Raw genomic sequence first — 21,683 nt, 5'->3', positions numbered from 1 at the left:
GTGTTTCTGTGTTAAATGGAGCTTGTCACATGAGTGGCTGATCACATAAAATGGACTCATGATTTATATCACTGATATTAAGGGTGACGTTCAGGTATTTTCACTTGTAATGAAATGTAGCTGTTTGTATATTGATGCATGCCAAACTTGAATGTAACTGTATAGCTGGTAAAAGATGCGTTTAATGCCGGTGGGACATCCTGAGCCACAGTTGTGTTGGTGATGTAAACAAGAAGCAGTAATGTTGGTGCAGATTCAATGAGCTGTATGTTGAGCTCCACGTATTTCAGCCTCTGATAAATGACATTTCAGCAAGCCAGCCCCTTTAGTTTTCTATTAGCCTCTACTGGATGGACAGGAATCTATCCGTGGAGCATGGTGATAGTGAAGAAAACTTAAAACTATGAGAATCATCAGGAAAATTCTGGCGCTTTAAGAAAAGTAAGTTTGAAGCAGGATATTTCAGTTCATGAAGTTCACCAGTTTGGATCTCATTACTTTACATCACCAAAACTATGCTGATATTGTTGAACAGCAGCCGCTGTGGCCACAGACGGACGATCCTACTTTAAGTAGAGGAGAAGGGAGTCATTTTATTGACAGCGATTGTTTGCAAAAGGCGACAGGAGCTCCAAATGGTCAAATGAAGGAATGGGACAGATGTTTGTGTGTATTTGGGAGTTTTGACTTTACATGTTGGCTTTCTCTTCGCTCAGTGTTTCAAACAAAACAGTGATTTGAAATTTATCGTCATACCGCTACGGGACAAATGTCTACACACAGTTCTGGCTCTGACTCTCTAGCCCTGTATTAATATTTACACGTTCACTTGGTTCTGTCTTCTTCTGTTTTATTCTTCTTGGTAATCACATCAACTGCTTGTTTGGCATCACAAAACGATGAGAGGTGATTGTACAGTGGGGCAGGCCTGTAATGTACCTTTAAAGTCTGAGCGTCTGTGACCGTGGACAGACTTTGGGCTTGATCCAAAGAGTCATAAGATGAACTGCCCCCCATCGTCACTCAGCAGAATCTATCTAAGGTTCGAATGTCTGAAGCTGCAGGTCACATTAGACCAAGTTAAGACTTCTGCAGTGAAGCCTCTGAGTTTATTTAACCAAGCAAAGCTGTATTTTGTTGTTTATGAACTAAATTTTTCTCTTGTAAGAAGGAGAATTAACAATTTCTTCTCTCAAAAGTTTAAAGAGTTTTTGTGCTTTAACACAACTCATTACTTTGGTTTTTCTCTCTGAATGTTAGAGATTTCAGAGAGCACACAGCAGCCGCACCCATTCTGCACTTATGTTAATCACTAGTTAGACTGAACTCTGCAACATAAACCTCTCCCTCTGTTTCAGGGTTTTTGTTGTTGATGTTTTGTTTTTCTTTTCCCAGGGCTTTGGTTTAAATGCACATTTGACATAGCAGGGATCTGGTAATGATGGAGATAAAGTACAATACACCAAATTCAAGAAAAATTGGATGTGAATGATCTGGAAGTGAGGCCTACAGCTGAAAAAAATAAAATAAATGAGGGATAAAGTGCAGAAAGGGGGAAAAAGGGTGTTATTTCTGTCTCTGCTTCAGCCTTAAATGGCTGAAGTAAACTGACCAAATTCAGAAAGTCAGCCACATTCTGTGAGCAAGTAATCTTCCCACGAAAGGAGGAGCACTGGAATCCTCTTTTGCTGAACCCTAATCCTTTTCTTCAGCGCCAGGTAGTAGTAGTGCCATCCTGTCCGAACATCATCATCCTTCTTAAAGTTGCCCTTGTCCAAACACACATGGGGCTTAATTCACGTCCCATTATTCGTCCATTAGTATTCTGCGGTGCAGCCTGTGCATTAAGCACCGTGTTGCAGTACAGTGGGGGCAGTTGGAGAGGAGCCCGGTGTTAATCTGTGATTTACGTGGTTCGGTGAGCGTTTGGACGGGCCGGTGGAGAGCGTCACGCTCCATCTGCCCATTGTTGGCTGAGTGGAGCCTCTCACCTTCCTGCCTCACGATCCTTGAGCTCCTGCCTCATTATTTTTCCAGCTCTCACTGTTTCAGGCTTTATCTCCTCCCCCTCCTTTTTTTGTCTTCTTAAATCCCAGTCCCCTTCTTGTCCGTCATTACAAAAACAGTCTTCGCTCTCATTGTCCTCCAGCTCTCCTTTCTCTGTAAGCCTCTCGTCTCGCCCTTCACATGCTCCTTGTCCCATTTCTTCCTTCCTGCTCCTTCTTGCTCCTCATCCCCGGACGAGCAGCAGCTGAGCAGAGGAACTGAGCGACGATAGAGAGCAGGGATTAAAACAGGATGTGTCTCAGGGCTTTTTCTCTCTCTTTGTCACCCCTCCGAAAGGTCAGCGGTCAGGAAGTCTGCCCTCATGACTGGATCCGAGCGGAAACATGAATGGTCCTCGTGTAAGGAAGTTTTTAAAAAAGCCAAGACTCTTATGTTACCTAAAGCCTGACACATTATTAACACTGCAACTAATGAGTTATCCTTTTAATCATCACCTTTTCAATTTTAACCAGTTTTACGCAATATATGCCAGTAAGGATATTGATGATTAGGACAAATTGTTATTATTTTTTGGTTAATTTTAAATATCTTTTCAAGATAATCTTGTTGAGTAGAGACGGTAAAATCTTCTGTACCTCAGTACAAACACTAAGATCAAATCAGACCACAGTAAATTCTGCCATGCTATTGAGATGCATTGTGGGATTTGTAGTTCTGGATGTTCATTAATTCTCTGCATCAAAGTTCAGGATCTTCAGACTGTTGCTTGGGCTTTTGACATATTAATTGAAATACGATACTCAATCCCCTTTAGCGCTACTTTAACTTTTGTTTCATATCTGTTCAGTCTATAAAATGTCCTGCAGAATATAACCAAGTCAACTTGCCACAGCCCAAAAGATATTCAGTTTGGCATCTTTACATAAAAATGTAATTGTCAAGTTAAAATATGTATCTAAGTGAGACAAAATCTAATAAATTCCTTATCTGGGCCATTTTGTGCCCTTCGGTGAAGTCATTGGATTTATAGAATACTTTTAGTGGCTCTTTGGGGATAATTAAACAAACCTAGCGTTAATTATCCCCATGGTGATCACTATTTAAACATTTTAAATATTTGTAATACTTTTTTTGTCGGCAAATTTTTCCCAATCATCAATATATTCATGCTCACCTACAGAATAAGATCAATGTATAGCTGAATGTTCCTTTGGCCACACCACCACTCACCTGCTGACAGACGTGTGTGAAGAATGTGTAAAAGAGATGATGATTTATAGTGAATCGAGAGCGTTGTGTTAATGAAGCTGCTCTGGGCTTTGCAGGTTTACATCAAAGGTAAAGTGACGAATCAGAGGCTGCACACTGATGCCGCAGCAAGACGTCGCAGATCAGATCCACGTCGCTGTACTCATCCGGGTGTGTTTTTCTCTCTCTGCCCTGCAGCTCTGCCCCTGCAGACGGAGTCTCAGTCCATCCAGAGTGGGGACAAGTCTTTGGGGAAAGACCTCCTGACCCCAGACGACTCGGCTGTCACAGACCTCTCTCCCAAGACAGACTCCAGCGCCAAAAGTGAGACGCCCACCAAGACAGATGCCTCCTCCAAGACCGACGTCAGGCCCTCCACCCCGGGCAGCAGCAGCAGCCCCCAGCCCAAGAAAGGTAGAGCTGTGCATGCTTTTGTTGTTCACCATCTGTTTTTATCTGCTTAGAGCCAAAAAATTCAATATGGCAATTAGTTTTGATAGATTTAAGGCGATTGTTCACTATTAGGTTCAGCAAATGGCTTAAAGTTTATACCTTCACTTTACTTACCTGCTCATTTGTGGGTTTATTAGGTACATCTAATCCAGGTGGGGAAACTAATCCAGTCTTTTTCTAATCCAGTGTATTGCATTTAGAGAATTAAACAGGAATCAAGGACAAACCTGCAGAAGGTGTAAGTCTTTAAATCAAAGTGCAATGCAATTATAAATGTCCACTAAAAGGCATCTGACTGAGCTGAACTGCAGAGTCTCTCATAAGTGTGTCAGGAGTAATATCCACAGGCCAGCAAGCTCATAATACCAAGTCAACTTTCTGACTTTGGTCCGTGCACGAATCAGGTGAAATCCCAGGCGGCTTCTCGTGTAGGAGAAGTGTCGAGGGCAGTGAGAGCTGGCATCAGCTCAGGTTGTTGCTTGTGTGGTTTACATCACTGACTGTTGTCAGCACCAAGAGCACAGAGCTACGGTACACAGACAAAGACAAAACAACACAAAAGAGCAACATTAAACACATCAACAGAAGTAAGACGTAAGACGACAGAAATCAATATGTAAATGCATAAGCTGCTGTACTTCTACCACCTCTTCTCCCTCAGTGGTTCAGTTTTAAGTATGAAATGCGCAGTCAGCATGTTTTCTCCCTGCTGCAGTTTTCGGCTCATTTGTTATGTTGTATGATCAAAACCTTCCTCCGGTTTCTCCACTGGACCACTGCAGTGCCTGCCTTTAGTCAACAGTGTGAAAAAGGACACTGTCCTTTTCCTCCCAAATTTAATTGGATTCATGAATGATTTTCATGCATTGTTTTGGGTTTTTGATAGTTGTGGCCGAAAGCCAAATGGTGCTTTGTATAGAGTTGGTGGGTGGGTAGGGGTGTTTGGGATGGGTGGTGGGGGCGAGGGGGGAGGCTGGTGACGTATCAGTAGCACAGGCCCTCCAGGCTCATGAGATTTATTTTTCTCTGCACTCGATGGCGTCTGCATCTCGGCCAGACCGAAGCCGTGGATGGAAACTCTCGGAAAGGTGGGGAGGGAGGAAATGCATGTTGCCATGGAGACGGACGGGGCCGCAGGGCCCCTCTGTGATTGGCTGAGAACACGCGGCATACATATTACATAGCGCCAAGAAGAACCACAAAAGGAGACGGGCTCAGCGAGAAACCCCAAGGGTCCGGGTTTTCAACAGCGCACGCCAGACTCTTCATTTGTGGCTTTTCACAGCCGCACAAATCCTGGTGTTAACACCAGGCTGTCTTTCAGAGTGCAGCGGGATTCATGCTGATTTCACTGCAGATGAGGACAGCTGAGGACTAGATGCACTTCACAGTTAATGTAGTCTGTGAAGACGTGGAGCTGCATTGACCTTGAAACTAAACCAACAGTGGAGTCCTGCAAGTCTAAATGAAAACTTGCTCCATGCTGTCAATGTAACTTAAAATGTGCATTTACGTATATTATATTTAACAGGTCAAAGGCTCGGGTCATTTTCTGAATGACCTCGGACAGCTTTGACTTGATGTTTCCTGCTCTGTGAGGCAGGTTAAAACCTTTTCACCAGACGATCCTCATGGTTTCTGGCTGTGGAACTTCTCTAACTTATATATCAGCAGCCATCTCTCCCGGCTCCTCCTGGGCGTCCTCTGATGTTCCCAGGCCAGATGGGATATATAATCCCTCCTGAACATCTTGCATCTTCCCTTTGGTCTGTACTGAACACTTTGTGTTTTCTTTTTCCCCGTAGATACGATGAGCTCAGAGCAACGTCAGAAACTTGCCAAGGAGCGGAGGGAGGAGAGGGCCAGATACATCGGTGAGCGATGATAAGCCAATGTGAACATTATAAGATTGTGTTTTATCCTAAAACCAACTGGATTTTCCTCCCAGCAAATTCCACTGATGCATGAAGTACAGATGTACTGTCACTAACTTGATACACGTACAAGCCTATTCTAGTTTTAATTAAAAGTGTCGACTTCCCTCTGTCTATCTCTGTCACGCTGCTTTGACGTGACTGACGGTTATTGACATCTCTTATTTCTCCTTGCATGGCTCTCAGAACAACAAACTCAGCTGCAAGGTAAGGGGCTTCACTAAAAACCCTCAGCGGTCATGCTGTTTGGGAATAATCAAACTGGTGATGGGAATCCCATTTCCTTGCATTTCCCAAAACGCTGGCCCCCGACACCTGCGCCTTTTCTTCTTCCTCCGTGAATCCATTATTTGGTTATTCTGCCATAAGTCAGGTGGAACTCATGAACCCGGCGCCGTTTTTTTAACCTCTCACCTAATTTTTTCTGCTGATGTTTAGTTAAAATTTATTTGGTCTTCATGTTTTCTGCACTCCCCTGCAGCCTGCATATCCCACAACTATAATCATGGTTTTGCTTTGTGGCTCCAGAATACAGCTTCTTCCTATGAAAACATTTTTGCTTGGCCAAAAATCATGAAAGTCAATATCTGCTTTTCAAACAGGGTCTCTGTCCCTGTGGACAGAAGAGATTAGCCAATCAGAACAGAGTATGTTGGGCGTTTCCCTACTTTCCAGGCGCTTGGCGTGAAAAATGAGCAGTCATTACCACGAGCTCCGGCCAGCCCCTCACACAGATTAGATCTAATTACTACTTTCATTAGCATCAATAATGCGGCCGTGCTGCAGCCGCACCGCGGCTTAAGGGGAATTCTGCTGCCTTCTATCGATAATACCTAAGGAGTTTACTCAGCTCGCAGATAAGTTCAGTTTGCTGCAGTTTGCGTCTTTCTGTAATTACACGTTTCCATGTTGAGGCTCTTTTCAGCTGAGCAGGGAAACAGGGTGTAGGTCTCAAAATATGACGTTGACTGCATTGTTACCGTTCAAACAACAAATAAACCGGAGCAAATTGTGAACACTGTGCTTTATTGTTATGTAAGAGCAGGTTTGCACAAAATATTTTGTACGTATGTAAATCTCCACAAAAATGAGAATGTGAAAAGCGCACTCGAGGCGCATTAACCCAACATATCTTCAATCCTGCTGAACAGAATGGAGGCATAATTGGATTTTTTTCAGGGATCGGATTTATGGAGGAGTGAAGAAAGGCTTTCTCATTGTCAATGAGGCACACACTTGTGTGCTTCTTTTGGCTCATTAGTGAAGATGAGCTGCAGAATACTAAACTGAATACCAAACAAGTCTTTTCCTCGCATATAAAACACTACTGCTACGTGCTTTAATGCCGTCTAACTTGGAGCCGTACGAGATAATACTGAGCCATTTCATACCATCTCTTTAGTTGGATCCAGCATGTAACCCACCCACATCATCCACCTCCATACTGAGCCTGTCATTGTTTTAAATTGTCATCCTGCTAAAAATATCTTGTGGGAACAAATTAAAGTCAATGCAAGAGATTTTTTTTTTTTTTTTTTTAGTGTAGGTCTGTATTATGAAGCAAAAAGCGACACAGCTGCCGTCCAACATAGAGGCAGTTTTAATGTGAGAGGATTGATTGCGGTTTAATTGTCCCTCGAAGAAACAAGCCTCGGCAGTGTTTGTGCAAAGAAACTGGCATCTGCTGGAGGCTGCTGTAAAACACAGTGGGAAACCTCTGCTTATTTACTGTTCTCTGCATTACAGTGTAATGAACACACACTCTTCCATCTGCCTCATCCATACAGTCTGGATGTCGGTTGTTGAGGCTTTAAGTGATTGAACACGCTTGCATTTGAGAAAGCTCAGAAAATTAGGACAGAAACGTTGCATTTTTAAGTTTAACTCCATTTTTAAACAAACAAATTGGCTTGTTGTGCCAATGGATAGCTTTTTTTTAAGCCAGCTAGCCAAACAGCACTAGATTATATCAGCTGCAGGTATTCGTGGTCCCCAGAGGATCCCTCTCCAGCTCTACCAGCAGATGAAAAGTTTAAATTAGGTATTTTAATCTCCACCTCTACTGGATGAACTGACACGAAAGTATTTTTTAATTTCGCACTGACTCAGTTTCAGTTTAACGTTTTCTCTCTGGTGCCACAATGAAGTGTGAAAAGAAAATATCCACATTTTATGATTTTTGATTAATAGTCATTATGTTGTCCTGTCTAAGGCTTGTATGGATGTAAAGAGGTCGCTAACCGGAGTGGGAATTACCACATGAAACTAGTTTTAAAAAAATGCACCTCCTTTCTGTGGCAACCCTCTAGCGGCAAAGAAAGCCCAGTGGCTGGAGAAGGAGGAGAAGGCCCGACGCCTCAGGGAGAGCCAGCTGGAGGAGCGCAGGAGGAAGCTGGAGGAGCAGCGACTGAAGGCCGAGAAACGTCGAGCTCTGCTGGAGGAAAAACAGAGGCAGAAACTAGAAAAGAACAAGGTGAGAAAGATGAATAAATAACGGATTGTAATTATCAACACATTTGATGGGATTTCAGTGTGAAATCGTTGGTGTCATGCCCATGGACACATAAACGGGGTGGAAACTATTCCAGAGTGAGTCAAAGGCTGAGCGCAAATTTGACCACTGGAAAACTTCCTGAACAACAGGGATTTTGCCTCATCTCAGATATCGGCCGTGATGCCAATTTTCCAGAGGGTCACGGTCGTAGATTTTACTTCAGCTGGGATTAGAGTCAACGTTTAGTGATCACAGCAGTAGTTCCTCTTTGGCTCTGAAAATGAAATGCCTCCTTGTGACTTCTTGCCACAAGTTGCCCCCACCTCTAAAATCAGTTATACCGAAGAGTCATTTTCCCTTCCAATACAGATTGTTTCTTTTAAGTATATGTTGGAAGAGCAGTTGAACATTTAATGAAATATGCTTATTTTTGCGTTTGGATGTAGATTAAAACATGAGTTTAGTTTGTGGGGGAGGAAATAATTCACAACTGTACCAAACTCACATTGTCTCGAAATGTCTTTTTTTGTTTTGCACATACATATGTGGTTTTACAAGAAATTGCATGCGATTGCGATTCTTGCAAACATCTTGCACCCGCCAGCAGAGCCAGGCTAGCTGTTTCCACCCATTCCCACTCTTTATGCTAAGCTGACGGATTTAACTGACTCAGTTTGGACTGTTTCTCACAGGAGCGATACGAGGCAGCTATCAAGAGGTCCACGAAGAAGACGTGGGCCGAGATACGCCAGCAGAGGTGGTCCTGGGCGGGTGGACTCAACCAGACCTCCCGTAGAGAAAGTGAGTTTCACGTCAACCGCAGGGACACTTAAAGAAGCCAAATTCAATGACAGGAAACTGTTACGTCCTCACTGTAACTCAAACCTTCTTGTTGAGCAACGCTGCACAGACTGTGACTCACTGGTCCAACTGATGCAATTCAAGGAAATAGCCAGTGAAGGGTCTGATTTCATAAGGGCGGGGCACCAAGGCCAGATGACCTACACTGTAATTTATGACGTTAAACCTTTGTAATTTTCGAGTGAAGGTGTTTTTTTTTTTTTGTAAAATTGGTTTTGAGTACCAAGTTTCACTTTTTAAAGAGGCAGAGGAAGCTGTCCGGAGCAGGTTTCATTAGTTCAGCGGTGCGACCAAGGTTTTCCAGAGAGCTGTGAGCTAGTTTCCATCTTTTCAGACCGTCCTGTTAATGGCGTCTAACACGTGACGGGCTGCTTCCGTTGGACCCGTGATGCCGAGGTTTCTCTCAAAGGTCCGAGGAATCTCGAATGTGTGCGAGAGCGTGTGATATTTTATTCAATTTTTTTGCAAGGAAAAAAAAAAAAAAAAAAGCTTCAAGTAGCTACTCTAAATTGTGATGTCTAAGTATACCAACACCCTTCCCATGCTTTCCTCTGAGTTCCTCCCTCCCTCTCTCTCCCCCATGTTCAAATTAATCTCCCTTGAACTGTAATGAGAAGCCAGTTTGACCTCAGAAAGTGGTGAGTGCCTGCTCTGCTCCAGATCCGGACCGGGGGAGTCGGTCCTCGCACACCGGCCGCCTTGTGAACAGTTGTTGTCTGTTGCGTTCTCTCCGGTGCAGGCAGATGCTCGGCCTCCACGGTCAACTTGCCAAGACAGGTGGACCCTGTCATTAACAACAGGCTGTCCAAGTCCTCTGCCACGCTCTGGAACTCCCCCAACAGAAGTAAGGACGACCCGACGTCAATGTCCACCAGGCTCCCCCCCCCCCTTCCCCTTTCCTATTCATCCCCCTTCACCTTCTTCCCTTCTATTCCCTAATCTTTTCTTTTATTATTATTATTATTATTATTATAACTGTCGTCTCTGGTGGCCTGCCTGCCTGCCTGTGCTTGGTGACTGGTCATTTACCACCTACTCCTCCCACTCTTCTCACGCACTCGGTCTCTTGTGCATTGTGGTTTTTTATTTATTTATTTATTTTTTCTTTTGGTGGTTGTTGCCATTGATTTAAGTCTCCTGTGCATTTTTGATCAGTGTCCCCTTCACCTCAACATCAGTGAGCCATATTTTGTGATATAATTTTGGGTACGTGTGTTTCACGGGTTTACATCCTGTTCCGATACCTTTTGTTTTTTGGTTGTCCCCCCCTCCACGTTACTGTCGATGGTTTGGTGTGGTGGTGGTGGTGGTGTTGATATTGGTGGTGGATATTTTAGTGTGACTGTTGCAGATGACCAAAGTATAAGCAGCTGAATGCACATTATGTGGTTTTATGTATGAATTCTGTAGACCTACAGCATGTTTACATAGAGATTAAGTCTATTTACTGCTGTGTAATGTAGCAAACATGGCAAAAACACATTTGTTACAACATGATATTACTCATTTTATTGTTATTACTGCGGCCTAGGTTGCTGCGCCTTTTACTGTAACAACAGCACATAACTTTACATTCTTATACCATGAACTTTTGTGGCATTTCACAAATATCATCATGATAAACAAGATGAAGCGTCTAGGCAGCCGTGCTAGCAGCTCTGTGAAGTTTTCGAGAAATCAGTGGTGCTTCGAGCTAAATGCTAATCCCAGGATGCATACGTGACATAAAGCGTGTAAAATATATAATGTAGATATTTTTGCTGTGACAAGTTTAGCATGCTATCATTTGTTAAAAATAAAGCCTTGATGAGGATTAAATAAGTTCTGTAGGTACAAGCTAAAGTCAAATTCCAAGCTGTATTGTTTCTAATGATTAGCCCCCCTATGGATACTATGTAGTAATAACAAGAAATGTATCTTGATGTAATGAGAAAAAGATGCATCAACATTAGAATTTTTTCATGCTGTAAAGTGAAACTGGGCGACTACTTTTTGGTCATGGGGCCACAGTACGAGGAGTATGTTACGTGGATTTAATATTCAAATCAGCTCGTTGTATCAAACTCATTTCATCAGACTCCTGAGTTGCCACATGTACATAAGAAACGCTGTCTTCATCTCAGATCTGTCACGTCTCATAACACGTGTCACCGTAGATCGTATCAGCCACAGTGCAATCAGCAGTCCGGCTCGCAGCTCCACCGTCGCCGCACTCAGAGACTCAGATTTCGTGCTCGATCATCGCTAACACAGATCCTACGATACTGCAGACACATGAAAGGGCAATTTGGAGCCGAATCATATTTCAGCGGGACCAAAGTCAATATCAGAGCTGGTGTCTCTGGCTGAGGGTGATGCTCTGCCAATTGCACCAGTAATTAAATGGAGGAGGGAAAGTGACGTTCATAGATGAAGGCATCAGTCTATCTGCAGGTGAAACGGTCGCTCACCAGGCAGCATCTCAGACTCCTCTTGCCGCATTGGAGAGAGGAGGAGGAGGAGGAGGAGGAGGAGGAGGGAGACCACTGTTGCCAGGCAACAGGAGGGAGGCAGTCGGGTTATCAGTTAGTCATAAAACATGTTGATAAAAAGCTCCAGCACACAGAGGAGATGATTGTCTGAGCCGTTGGATGTGAAAGACCAATGTATGACACCAGAAGTGTGTTTTTTTTTTTTTTTTTTAATTGTTTGTCCATTTCGTTAAAAAGAAACAACAACAAAACTCGACACCTGCAGTCGGTTTCGGCAGCGCTGTTGTGATTGCACTGTCGTCATCAGTGTTCATGGGTATCATGCATACCTCTGTTGTGACGCGCTTCACCAGAGCATCGAAAAAAAAAAGAAGCTGCACTCGTCTGCACACATGGCCGAGCTGTCACTCTGCGCAGCATGTTGTCCTTCAACTTGTCATGAGAGACAGGAAATCCACACAAACTGGAATTTCTGTCGCGATTCATTCGTGTTGAGATGAGACATTCTGCGCCCATCTGCTTGTTTTCTCCTGTGCACATGTTTTACTCTGGAGCAATCCTCTTTAAAATAGTTGGATGTAACATAAATCATTTAAAAATCTACATTTGAGTCAGTGAGTTTCCTCCAAAGGCTCGTTTCATCGTGAGTCTACAGAGATTACAGCGGTATTGTTTGTTCTATTAAACACTCAGCAAAAAGGCAAACATTTCCTAAAATGCCAAAATTAGTTGTTGGTCAATCATACCAAGAACATGAAAATTTTTCAGCTGATCCCAAAGTTTCCTAAGACCTTAAACACGACTTGGCTGAGTTTTAGGAAAATAAGTTTAAAATGGTGGACACTGTGGAACTGCAGGATTTTGATAATATACTTTATAAGGGGAAACAGAGGCGGTCTCTTCAGGGGTTTGTGTGTAAGTAACGTTTAATATTTTAGCTTGTTGAGATTTGGCTTATATTCATGTTGCATGCTGTTGGTTTTATCCTTACAATTTTAGAAACATCATTTATTTTTTCCGGATTTTTCTGATCTACAAGGCACCTGTAGCTGGGAAACAAATGTAGTGGACATGTAGTAAAGAAAATCTGTAAATAGCATAATTTTCATAATAATTCACAATAATTTTCGTTATCATATGAAAATAAAGTAAGATACTCAAGTGAAATGCATTAATTCTGAAGGTAAGGCGCAGCACAGTAAAGGTAACAGATAATCTCATTAAATTACCTCAATTTATACAGTAAAACCAGAACAATTCACAACAGATATGATTACTCAGATGCTCAGGGCGCAGCTTCGTTTATCTTTTAGTCAACATTTCAAGTACACAACCGGAGTAAATGTACTTTGCACCACTGATGAAAAGTTGTGCAGCCATAAAGTGCTGCACTGCAGTGTTTGTGTTTGAGGCACAGCTGTTTCTCTCTGTGAAGGCTCACCCTGCGCCACTTATTCATCTCGTTCTCCTTCTTCTGTTCCTTCCGTGCGTTTCCAGGATCTGTCGTCTGCTTTATCAAATTCATTACAGCAGATATTTTCAATCTGGTTTCTGTTTGGATTTATCTGACCTCAGGTTTTGCTTTGCTCATGAGAGAATGTGCTGCTGTTGTTGCTGTTGTTGTTGTTGTTGTTGTTGCTGTTGCTCCATCCGTCATTTCAATGCATCGGGTTATTTCCTGCCGTTGCTGAACGTTCTGTGTGTGCTGAGTCTTCATCACATGGCACTCAATAACAGTCAGATGCAAACTGGTTAAGGTCAGATGAGTGTGTGGACGACAAACAGCACTAATGTTGAACTCACCTGAAACTGAAAGGCCTCTGCACTGCATCAGGTTTGAGTGAGTTTGAGCTGAGCGAATGGCCACTGTGGCGTTTGTGTGATGTGTTTTTGAGTGGTAAGTAATGACAATTAACTTGGGTTTGTTCCTTTGTGTTTTGTTATCTAATGTCCAGTACTGTGTGCGACATGTAGGCTGAAGTTCAAGCCGTTCATGTTGCACAAAGTTTGTGTATCTTTGACTCTGATTGTGTCTGAGTGGCAGACTGGGGTTTGACTTATACAAACATTTCATAGGAGCAGAAATAATCACGATGGATGAATGGCAATTCAGTGGTGGAACAAATGATTTATGTGCCAAAGGTCTGCAGGTAGGTTTGTTACGATGATCTGGAGATCTCTCAAAGTGTTTACATGATCAGGCAGATTTTCAGTAATCCCTCCAACTCACTCAGCCTTGACCTAGTTTTTTATGTAATACTGAGCTATTAGCAAGAATCATTACCAATAAAATAAACTGTAGTTGTCTTTTTAACTCAAGAAGTCAAATATAGGTGAGATTGTTCCCTTTTCGGTGATGACTGATTTGTGAAGAACGACGACTTCAACAAGTAGGTGAGAAGTGGGCAAGAAAAAAAAACAATAAACAATAAAATTGTGAATAAATTGTTCTTCATATGATTGTTTTTGCCATGAAAAAGTGTGACTATGTTTTCAGATGAGCTACATCGATTGAGCTTTTATTGTTATTATTTAACTTTGAATATAATGTCTCATTTATCAGTTGCTTAAAAAAAAAACCCCAAAAAAAGCTCCACCTCCTGATTGTCCCAATCAGCCAATGGGATTGTTTTCTGCTTCCAGAGCAGCAGAGCAATGAAGAAATGTTTGTGTAGGGTATGGATGGAAAGACATGTTGCTTCCTGTCTTTCACAAATGAATTTTATTTATTTTTTGTCACAACCTGATAACATATCCTGAGACTTTCCAACAACTGGAATCAAGTTTTCATCATATTATATTTCCATAAAGACTTGAATGCAACACGCAGACTTCAGAGTGTGGTCAGACTCTGTGTGTGTGTGTGTGTGTGTGTGTGTGCAAACATTGTGTATGTGAGAAAGAGGTTGTATCTTCAACAAGAAGCGGTTCATCTCCTCCAGTGTGTGTGCGTGAAAGTGTGAAGTCGGGAAAGTATTTTTGTGTGCGGGTTGCCTACTGTTTGTTTACATGCGTGGAGTGTGTGTGTGTGTGTGTGTGTGTGTGCGTGTGCAGCTGCTGTAACAGTAACTCAACACTGACAGTGCCCTCTTGTGTCAGCCCGCAGTCTACGTCTGAGCCCGTGGGAGAGCAGGATCGTGGAGAGGCTCATGACGCCCACGCTGTCCTTCCTGGCCCGCAGTCGCAGCGCCGCCACCCTCCTCAACAACAGTGACTCCCGTGAGTGTAAGACCTCGGCGTCCTCTGAAAATCCTTTAGCTCACATGGTTGGATGGTTTCATTTTCAGAGCACTGTTCTTTTTATTTCTCTGTTTCTATTCATGTTTTCATGTATGAATCTGTGGTGACGACCACAAGGTCCATTTAGTAGCACAACCTTTTTCTGAATCTGAACAGCTGAATAGATGCAGACCTTGTGGTGGGAGTGTTTTTGTCCACAACAGCTACATTTATGATGATGTGATTTATCTGTTCAATTACTCATTTAGTCTAGAAATATTGGAAGGTGGTGAAAAATGCACATCAGCACTTCACAGTTTTGTCTGAGCTGTCAAGAGTGTTAAATTTAAAATAAGCTACAAACAAAGAAAAGAAGCAATATAACTTACATTGTAGGTGCTGAAACTGATATTTATAACAAATATTTAGCATTTTGTGCTTTATAGGTCAGTGCCACTCATTTTCAGTGTATCTATTGACTCGTCTTTTGAAAAACAATTCAGTGGTAATATTTAATGTGAGTGAAGTATCAGGTGGAGAGTTTTTTTCTTTATTGACTACAAACATAATCAATTAATCTTTTGGTCTAGATGCACATCATAGCTTCCAGTTTCCTAAAACTGATTATTTAATCCTAATGGCTAAATCAAATGAGTCGACACTGATAGAAAACAGAGAAAAACATTAAAATCTTGCATCACAGTTCAATATTTGACTCCAGTGATGGCTGAAATAGTTGATTCCTGAGGAAGACTCAAGTGACTGCAGAAAGAATAAAAAAGAGGAAAATCAATGAGACAAAAACAGAAAACTAAGAGGCCTCCTCCTCAGGAATCATCACTTCCTCTGTCCGTTGGATTTGAGTGATTGTCCCCTGGCATGTTGTTGTGTCCTCACTGAGAGGCTTTTATCACTCTGCATGGTGTGTTTGTGTGTGTGGGCCCTGACTTCGGCCCTGCTGCCGCTCTCTGCATGCTTATGTGTCGCTCAGACTCTCACCACTGCTCCCGTTCAGCCTCTGCCAGCCCGCTGAACGCCTGCTCCCATCACCACCCGCACCAAAACACCGCCGAGCGCTGGAGGGTCTCCTCGGCCAGCACGCCGGACATCACCCAGCGCCAGCGTCGGCGGAACTCCACACCGGTAGGCTCAGAAATGCCGAGACAGCTTAGACATATTTGAGCTGGAGGTGGAGAGCGGAGTTTCACCATTTAACTATGTGAAAGGGAAATAAGATCATCAGCTGACCGTACTGAGGTCATGTTCTTTCTTCGAGGTGGACAAAAAGAAGAAAGAGAAGAAAGACAAGGAGAGAGAGAATGAAAAGGAGAAGAACGCCCTCACAAAAGAGAAAGTACAAAAGAAGAGACAGACGACGTCACCGGTCTCAGCGACCACGAGATCCAGGCCAGAGACCAGGTATCGTCCTGTTATGTGATTATGTGTAAATAAATGTAGTAATTTATATTTGTTAACGAAGAAGACAGGCCAAGCGAGGGAGCTCGTGTGTCCTCGGGGCAGGTTTGAGTCTGACAGATGGTCGAAGGTGCTATAATCTAACTACTAAAAGAGACTCTGCTGGATGCTGTTCAGTCGCAGTCTGCCAACAGCAGAGCGGGACAGAGAGTGAGGAGCCTGCGGACAGGAAGGGGCTTTTCCTGACTGATACACAGGGAAAAAAATATGGCTCTCTGCCTCCCAACCTCTCACGTTACACCCCCTCCAGACAGACTCGTGGTGACACACAGTGTAGTTTCGGCTCACTCATATCTTCCACATGACCTAGTTATGGAAACCTCATTACCTTGTCCCACTCTGCTCTCTTCTTTGACTGTTTCTCCCATTTCTCCCGCTCGTATTTCACCTCCGCCTCGCTCTTCTTTCTCCTCCTCAGCACCCCGAAGCCCAAAAACAGACCTCCGTCACCTGCCGCCCCCAAAAGCCGGCCTTTGTCCCCCATGGTGCCAGCAGCAGCCTCCAAGACGCCCATAGGCAAGAAGACACCTCCTCCTGGCACCAAGACCAGACCCAAACGGGCCCAGACGCCCGCCAGGGTCCAGTCGCAGACGGTCACTGCGGTCACCGTGGAAACAGGCCACGAAGCCCAGAAGCCCGACACCCCAGAGGAGGAAAAGAGTGAGTGTTGTCGCTGTCGAGGTGATATCCAAGTGTCAAGGTGACCTCGAGGTTTTCAGTGTGAAAACACACACACACACACAGTGCAATGCAATGCCATTGGTGGCTGCAGCCTCGCAGGGAGCTCTGCAGACGTAATAACTATGATCAATTGTACAGTTGGAATAATATAAACAAATATATGTGGATCATAAGTAGATAAGATTGTTTCGAGGGATGTGATATTGGTGTCAGTGTGTGCTGCCGGTTTATTTGTCAATATATCAGCTGCTGTCTGGCAGCCAAATTGGTCCCTGGGGACATGGAAACTTTACCGTGCTCTGTTCTACAGTGGACTGAAGATTGGTTCATTGTTGTTTATATATCTCTGTGATGACTTTCCCTCACTTTAACTCATCTTTCTAACAGACTCCAGTAGCGTTCCTGCCATCGTGGTGTCCTCTGCACCAGTTACACCTCCTTCCCTCAGCCCACCGGTGGTATCAGCAGCTTCTCCTGCTGTGCCAAGCACAGAGCCGACTGCCTCCGCTGCTTCTCCTGCAGTGGCCTCCGCCAGTAATCCTGCTCCCAGCGCTACACCAGCCTCCGCCTCCCCGGCCACCCCGGCCACCCCGGCCACTCCAGCCAGCAGGCCGTCAGCAGGCACCAACGACCCAGAGGAGGCCACCCGAGCCCTGGCAGAGAAACGGCGACAGGCTCGAGAGCAGCGGGAGAAAGAGGAGCAGGAGCGTCTGGAGCAGGAGCACAGGAACAGGTCAGTCAGCGTCATTACGGATCACTCTGCTGTCAACACGCTTTGTTGTTCATGTAAAGAAACTGCTGAGCCTCAAAGTGCAACTCAGAGCAAAAGTTGACAGTCGGGTGAAAAGTGTTTCCCAACAATTATACTCAGCTATTTAAGGACATGTTGGACTCAGAATCTCACAAACTGCTCATCATTCCTCAGATGTACAATTTTGCATGTCATACATGTTTTCAGGATCCTGCGGGAGGAGGCGATGGCCCGGGAAGCCGAGGAGAGGAAGCGCAGAGAGGAGGAGGCTCGATTCATGGCCGAGCAGCAGCGTCTGAGGGACGAAGCCCAGCGAGCTCAAGAAGAGAAGGAGGCGCAGGAGGAGAACGAGAGGCTGCAGAGGCAGGTCAGTGACTTGGAACCATGTAAGCTCGCTTACACCTAATCTACACTCATTATGTATGTCCTAAAATGTTTAAAGCCAATCAAATATTAACAAAATGCCCACAAGTGTCGAGACTGCAGAGACTCTATTTATGTGAATACATTTCTTTGTCCCTTTTTTAATTATTTATCAGCAGTTGCCATTTTTGTAAAAGCAGAAAAAGCAACCTGCAAAATTAGAATTTGACCACTAAATGGAGGACTGCTGGAGGTGTTAGGTCGTCGTATTTTGTTACTTGTGAGCGGAGCCAGGCTGCTAATTTCCCCCAGTTTATAGTCTCTATGCCAAAATAAGATAACGGCCTCCTGACTGTATTTTTATTTTTAACAGACAGTTGTGAGAAAGGAGCAGATGTGTGAATGTATTCCCTAAAATACTGATTAATACTCTAACTATTCCTTAAAAAAAACCTGTCAACAGATTATTTTCTGGCATCATATGAGATTTTGTACAAACCTGCTTCATTTCGGTGAAAAATAATAAAGATCTTTGGAAAGCCTCTTGAGCACAGTGCCAATAATCCAATGGGAATCAAACCCTCGACCTCACACTATGCTCACTTTGATATCAGTGAGACAGATCATCACTTCTTGGTAACTGTAAATACTCGGTTTTCCATTAACCAACATGAATCCCTGTGATCCCCACATGCAGTAAACCCATTTACCATCTGGGCAGATTAATGCACACGAGCCGTCGAGAGAGACGGGAGGAGTTTGTACTTCTCTGTGGATGCCTCACCCTCTGACTGTCTGGCGTCTGTCCAGATTAGAGGTGGCGAGTAAGAGCTGCTGTCACCGACGATGTGTGTCAATGTGTGAGGCCCCTTGTCTGTCCGGGCAGATGCCAGCTGGTGACCTCCATAATGGCGATGAGCAGAGGCTGTAGGGAGCTATTGTGAACGGGGGAGATAGCGACGGGCCTGTGCTGCCTCTGCAGTGGGCTGATAGATAAGGAGCATCGGCACACGCCATGCCCGAAGCACTCAGCTACGCTTGACTCGCCTTTCGCCCTCAATCGGCCCATTGTTCCAGCCTGACAGCAAAACTCGCTCAAGACTGGAGTGGCCTCAGACTTTTTCGGCCTCACTCAACCTCAACCTCGGTTTGACCATGAATGGCAGATTCTGAAGGCAGACGACTGCAGCTGCTGTGATTAAAAACACACACCATAAATTATGTATTTACCATCAACGTTTCACTCATCTGTCTATTTGGAGCTGGTGCTAAATGTAATGGAGTAACTCCTGCTGCAGAGCAGGGTGAGCATGTGCTGCCCCCTGGTGGGTAAAATTTAACCTTACAGTGTATTTGCACACAAGGACCTTAGTGGTAAATGGCAGCATTCATATGGAGCAATTATTCAAAGCACTTTACAATGTGCTTATTCAGCCATTCATGCAAGCTGCCATGCGAGGTCAAATAAGGCCTCTGTCTTGTCCGAGACATTTTGACAGGCAGGCGAAAGAAGATGGAGGTCGAACCTTTTCCGTCACGGCATCTTCTGAAGTGTTTCAGCAAAGTTAATCTTTTGTCAGCTCCTTTTCCTGCTAAGTTGAATGACTCAAATGCTGCCTCATCTTTGGCTGCCTCAGTGTCATTCTCATGTGGTTGACTTTTTTTTTTTTTTTTTTTTTTTTCAGAGGGAGGAGGCTGAAGCCAAAGCTCGCGAGGAGGCCGAGCGTCAGCGCGTCGAGAGGGAGAAGCACTTCCAGAAAGAAGAGCAGGAGCGACTGGAGAGGAAGAGGGTGAGGGGAGAGACAGACAAACAGAGTCGCACATGCCACACTTGACTTCCTTCCTCCACATGAATAACACCAGCAGCTAACTCACTGCCCTCTCTGCCTGTTCTGTGCAGCGCCTTGAGGAAATCATGAAGAGGACTCGGAAGAGTGACGCGGGAGAGAAAGTCAGTGCGATTCATTTAAAAGAGATATCTGCGCTTCCTCACGAATGGCTGAAATAACTGAAGTCTTTTTGTTCTTTGTCATCACAGAAGGATGTCAAAGCCTCTCCACAGGTCAACGGCAAGGACACGGAGGTCACTAAAGGTAGTTGTCACGTCACCATCGTGTGTGCACGCCTCAGGAGCGAAGGGTTCATCTTCAAAGTATTCAACCATTCATTAAACACCGTTTAACCCGTCTTGGTTCTGCAGCTCCTGGGACCCCGCAGGCTCCCGGTGCTGCCGTTCTCGGCCAGCCGAAAGGGGCCCCTGTTGTGAACGGCGTCCAGCCCAGCACTCACCAAAACGGCGTCTCAGCCAACGGAGAGGCGGCGGACTTTGAGCAGATCATCCAGCTGAACAAAGGCAGTAACCCGGGACAGCAGCAGAGCGGGCTGGTTGGCGAGCCGATGCTGGCCTTTGAGGGGGGAGAGCCCTTCCTGATGAAAACGGGCCCGATGAAGCCCCAGCACGTCGCAGGTACAGTAGTGGGACTGTGAGCGTACAGTGAATTCAAACTCAAACTTACTAACAGTGACCACAAAGGCCAAATCAGCCACACGTGATCAGACTGTGCTCTTCCTTCTCTGTCTCTCTGCAGAGGTCCTGTGAGTCCTCACACATCCATGGAGACGCGCCTTATGTCTCTGCTTGAGCTATGAGATTCATGCCACACCATAGCGGCTTATGAAACTAGTGTGCCAAACAAACAAACAGTGAACTGCGCTGAATTCACATCTCCAGTATCTGCCGCAGAAGACAAAGAAGAGGAGATAAAAAACTGCCTGGAAAAAGAAAGTACTCATCTGACATACACATATATATATATATATATATATATATATAGTATATATATATAAAAATGAAACAACAAGTATTCTCTGTCTTCACTGCGTGTTTTGGTGCAGCATCTGTCGAGTTTTATTGAAAATGTCACATGCAGATTTTATGGTGCACCTTAAAGATGACTGATCGTGTAACAAAATTTTAGAAACTACAACATAAGACCCTGGAAATACATGATATTTGACAATGGCTGTTATTATTACTGTCGTTATGATATTGTTATTGTTATCTTAAGTTGAACAATGTGTGTGCGTGTGCGTGCGTGTGTGTGTTTGTCGTTTTCTTGTCTTGAATTATTGAGTTATTTAACATGGGGAGCAGCATAAGGACTGGTCGCAGACAGTGTATGTAAATGTAAATGAGCCTGGCTGCCTAGGCTTCCTGTTACAGGAGATCTGTGAAATAAAGCTTTATGAAAGGTGGCGGCTTTCTGTGCGTTCATTTCCATTAAAACATCAGACGCCTCCATTCAAATCACAGAAAAATTTATTTTTTTTATTTCATTTCAAGCTTTTCTCTCTGTAGTGATAGAAACTACACAAGTGCTATAGTTATTTTAGAGGTGTTTTCATATTATACTTCAACTCGATGAAGTATAATATATATATTCATCTATTCAATTTACCACGTGAAACTTTTTCAAAAGTTTAATGTATCCAACAGTCAATTCATGTCACTTAATTTGCCTTAAACATGCAACAAAATAAAACGTGATAGTGAATAACAGCCGTAATATTCACTAATATGATAACAGATAATATTTCCTTTTTCCGTTTAAAAGTGACACTTGGAATGAAAAGAATCGATAATTAAGTAGCAATGATAAACTTTTTGTGAAATGGGCCAGTCTCCATTTGTATTTCTAACTTAAACCAAGTATATTTTGGTGCAG

The 21,683-nt window shown here is 43.9% G+C and overlaps 1 protein-coding gene across 8 annotated transcripts in view; it reads left to right on the top strand.

The window, feature by feature from the left end:
- The window catches only part of LOC115051285 (MAP7 domain-containing protein 1-like), a 31,451-nt gene extending 10,238 nt beyond the window's left edge, over positions 1–21,213 (top strand). Inside the window, exons 2-17 of one of the 8 annotated variants that reach the window (XM_029514639.1) lie at positions 3,454–3,669; positions 5,514–5,582; positions 7,952–8,115; positions 8,829–8,937; positions 9,737–9,841; positions 14,568–14,687; positions 15,703–15,830; positions 15,964–16,106; positions 16,582–16,823; positions 17,232–17,577; positions 17,803–17,962; positions 19,644–19,748; positions 19,859–19,909; positions 19,997–20,051; positions 20,159–20,425; positions 20,547–21,213. In XM_029514639.1, coding sequence (XP_029370499.1) covers positions 3,454–3,669; positions 5,514–5,582; positions 7,952–8,115; positions 8,829–8,937; positions 9,737–9,841; positions 14,568–14,687; positions 15,703–15,830; positions 15,964–16,106; positions 16,582–16,823; positions 17,232–17,577; positions 17,803–17,962; positions 19,644–19,748; positions 19,859–19,909; positions 19,997–20,051; positions 20,159–20,425; positions 20,547–20,557 — 2,291 coding nt within the window. In that variant the 3' untranslated portion in view covers positions 20,558–21,213. Of the gene's footprint in view, positions 1–3,453; positions 3,670–5,513; positions 5,583–7,951; positions 8,116–8,828; positions 8,938–9,736; positions 9,842–14,567; positions 14,694–15,678; positions 15,831–15,963; positions 16,107–16,581; positions 16,824–17,231; positions 17,578–17,802; positions 17,963–19,643; positions 19,749–19,858; positions 19,910–19,996; positions 20,052–20,158; positions 20,426–20,546 lie in introns of all 8 variants that reach the window. The other 7 variants (XM_029514636.1, XM_029514638.1, XM_029514635.1 and 4 more) reach the window with 7 other exon arrangements.
- Positions 21,214–21,683: the final 470 nt, after the last annotated feature.

This window comes from Echeneis naucrates, chromosome 11 (genome assembly GCF_900963305.1).
Source record: "Echeneis naucrates chromosome 11, fEcheNa1.1, whole genome shotgun sequence".
Taxonomy (NCBI): domain Eukaryota; kingdom Metazoa; phylum Chordata; class Actinopteri; order Carangiformes; family Echeneidae; genus Echeneis; species Echeneis naucrates.
The sequence above is the reverse complement of the archived record's forward strand: the minus strand, read 5'-3'. Positions and strand labels throughout refer to the sequence as shown.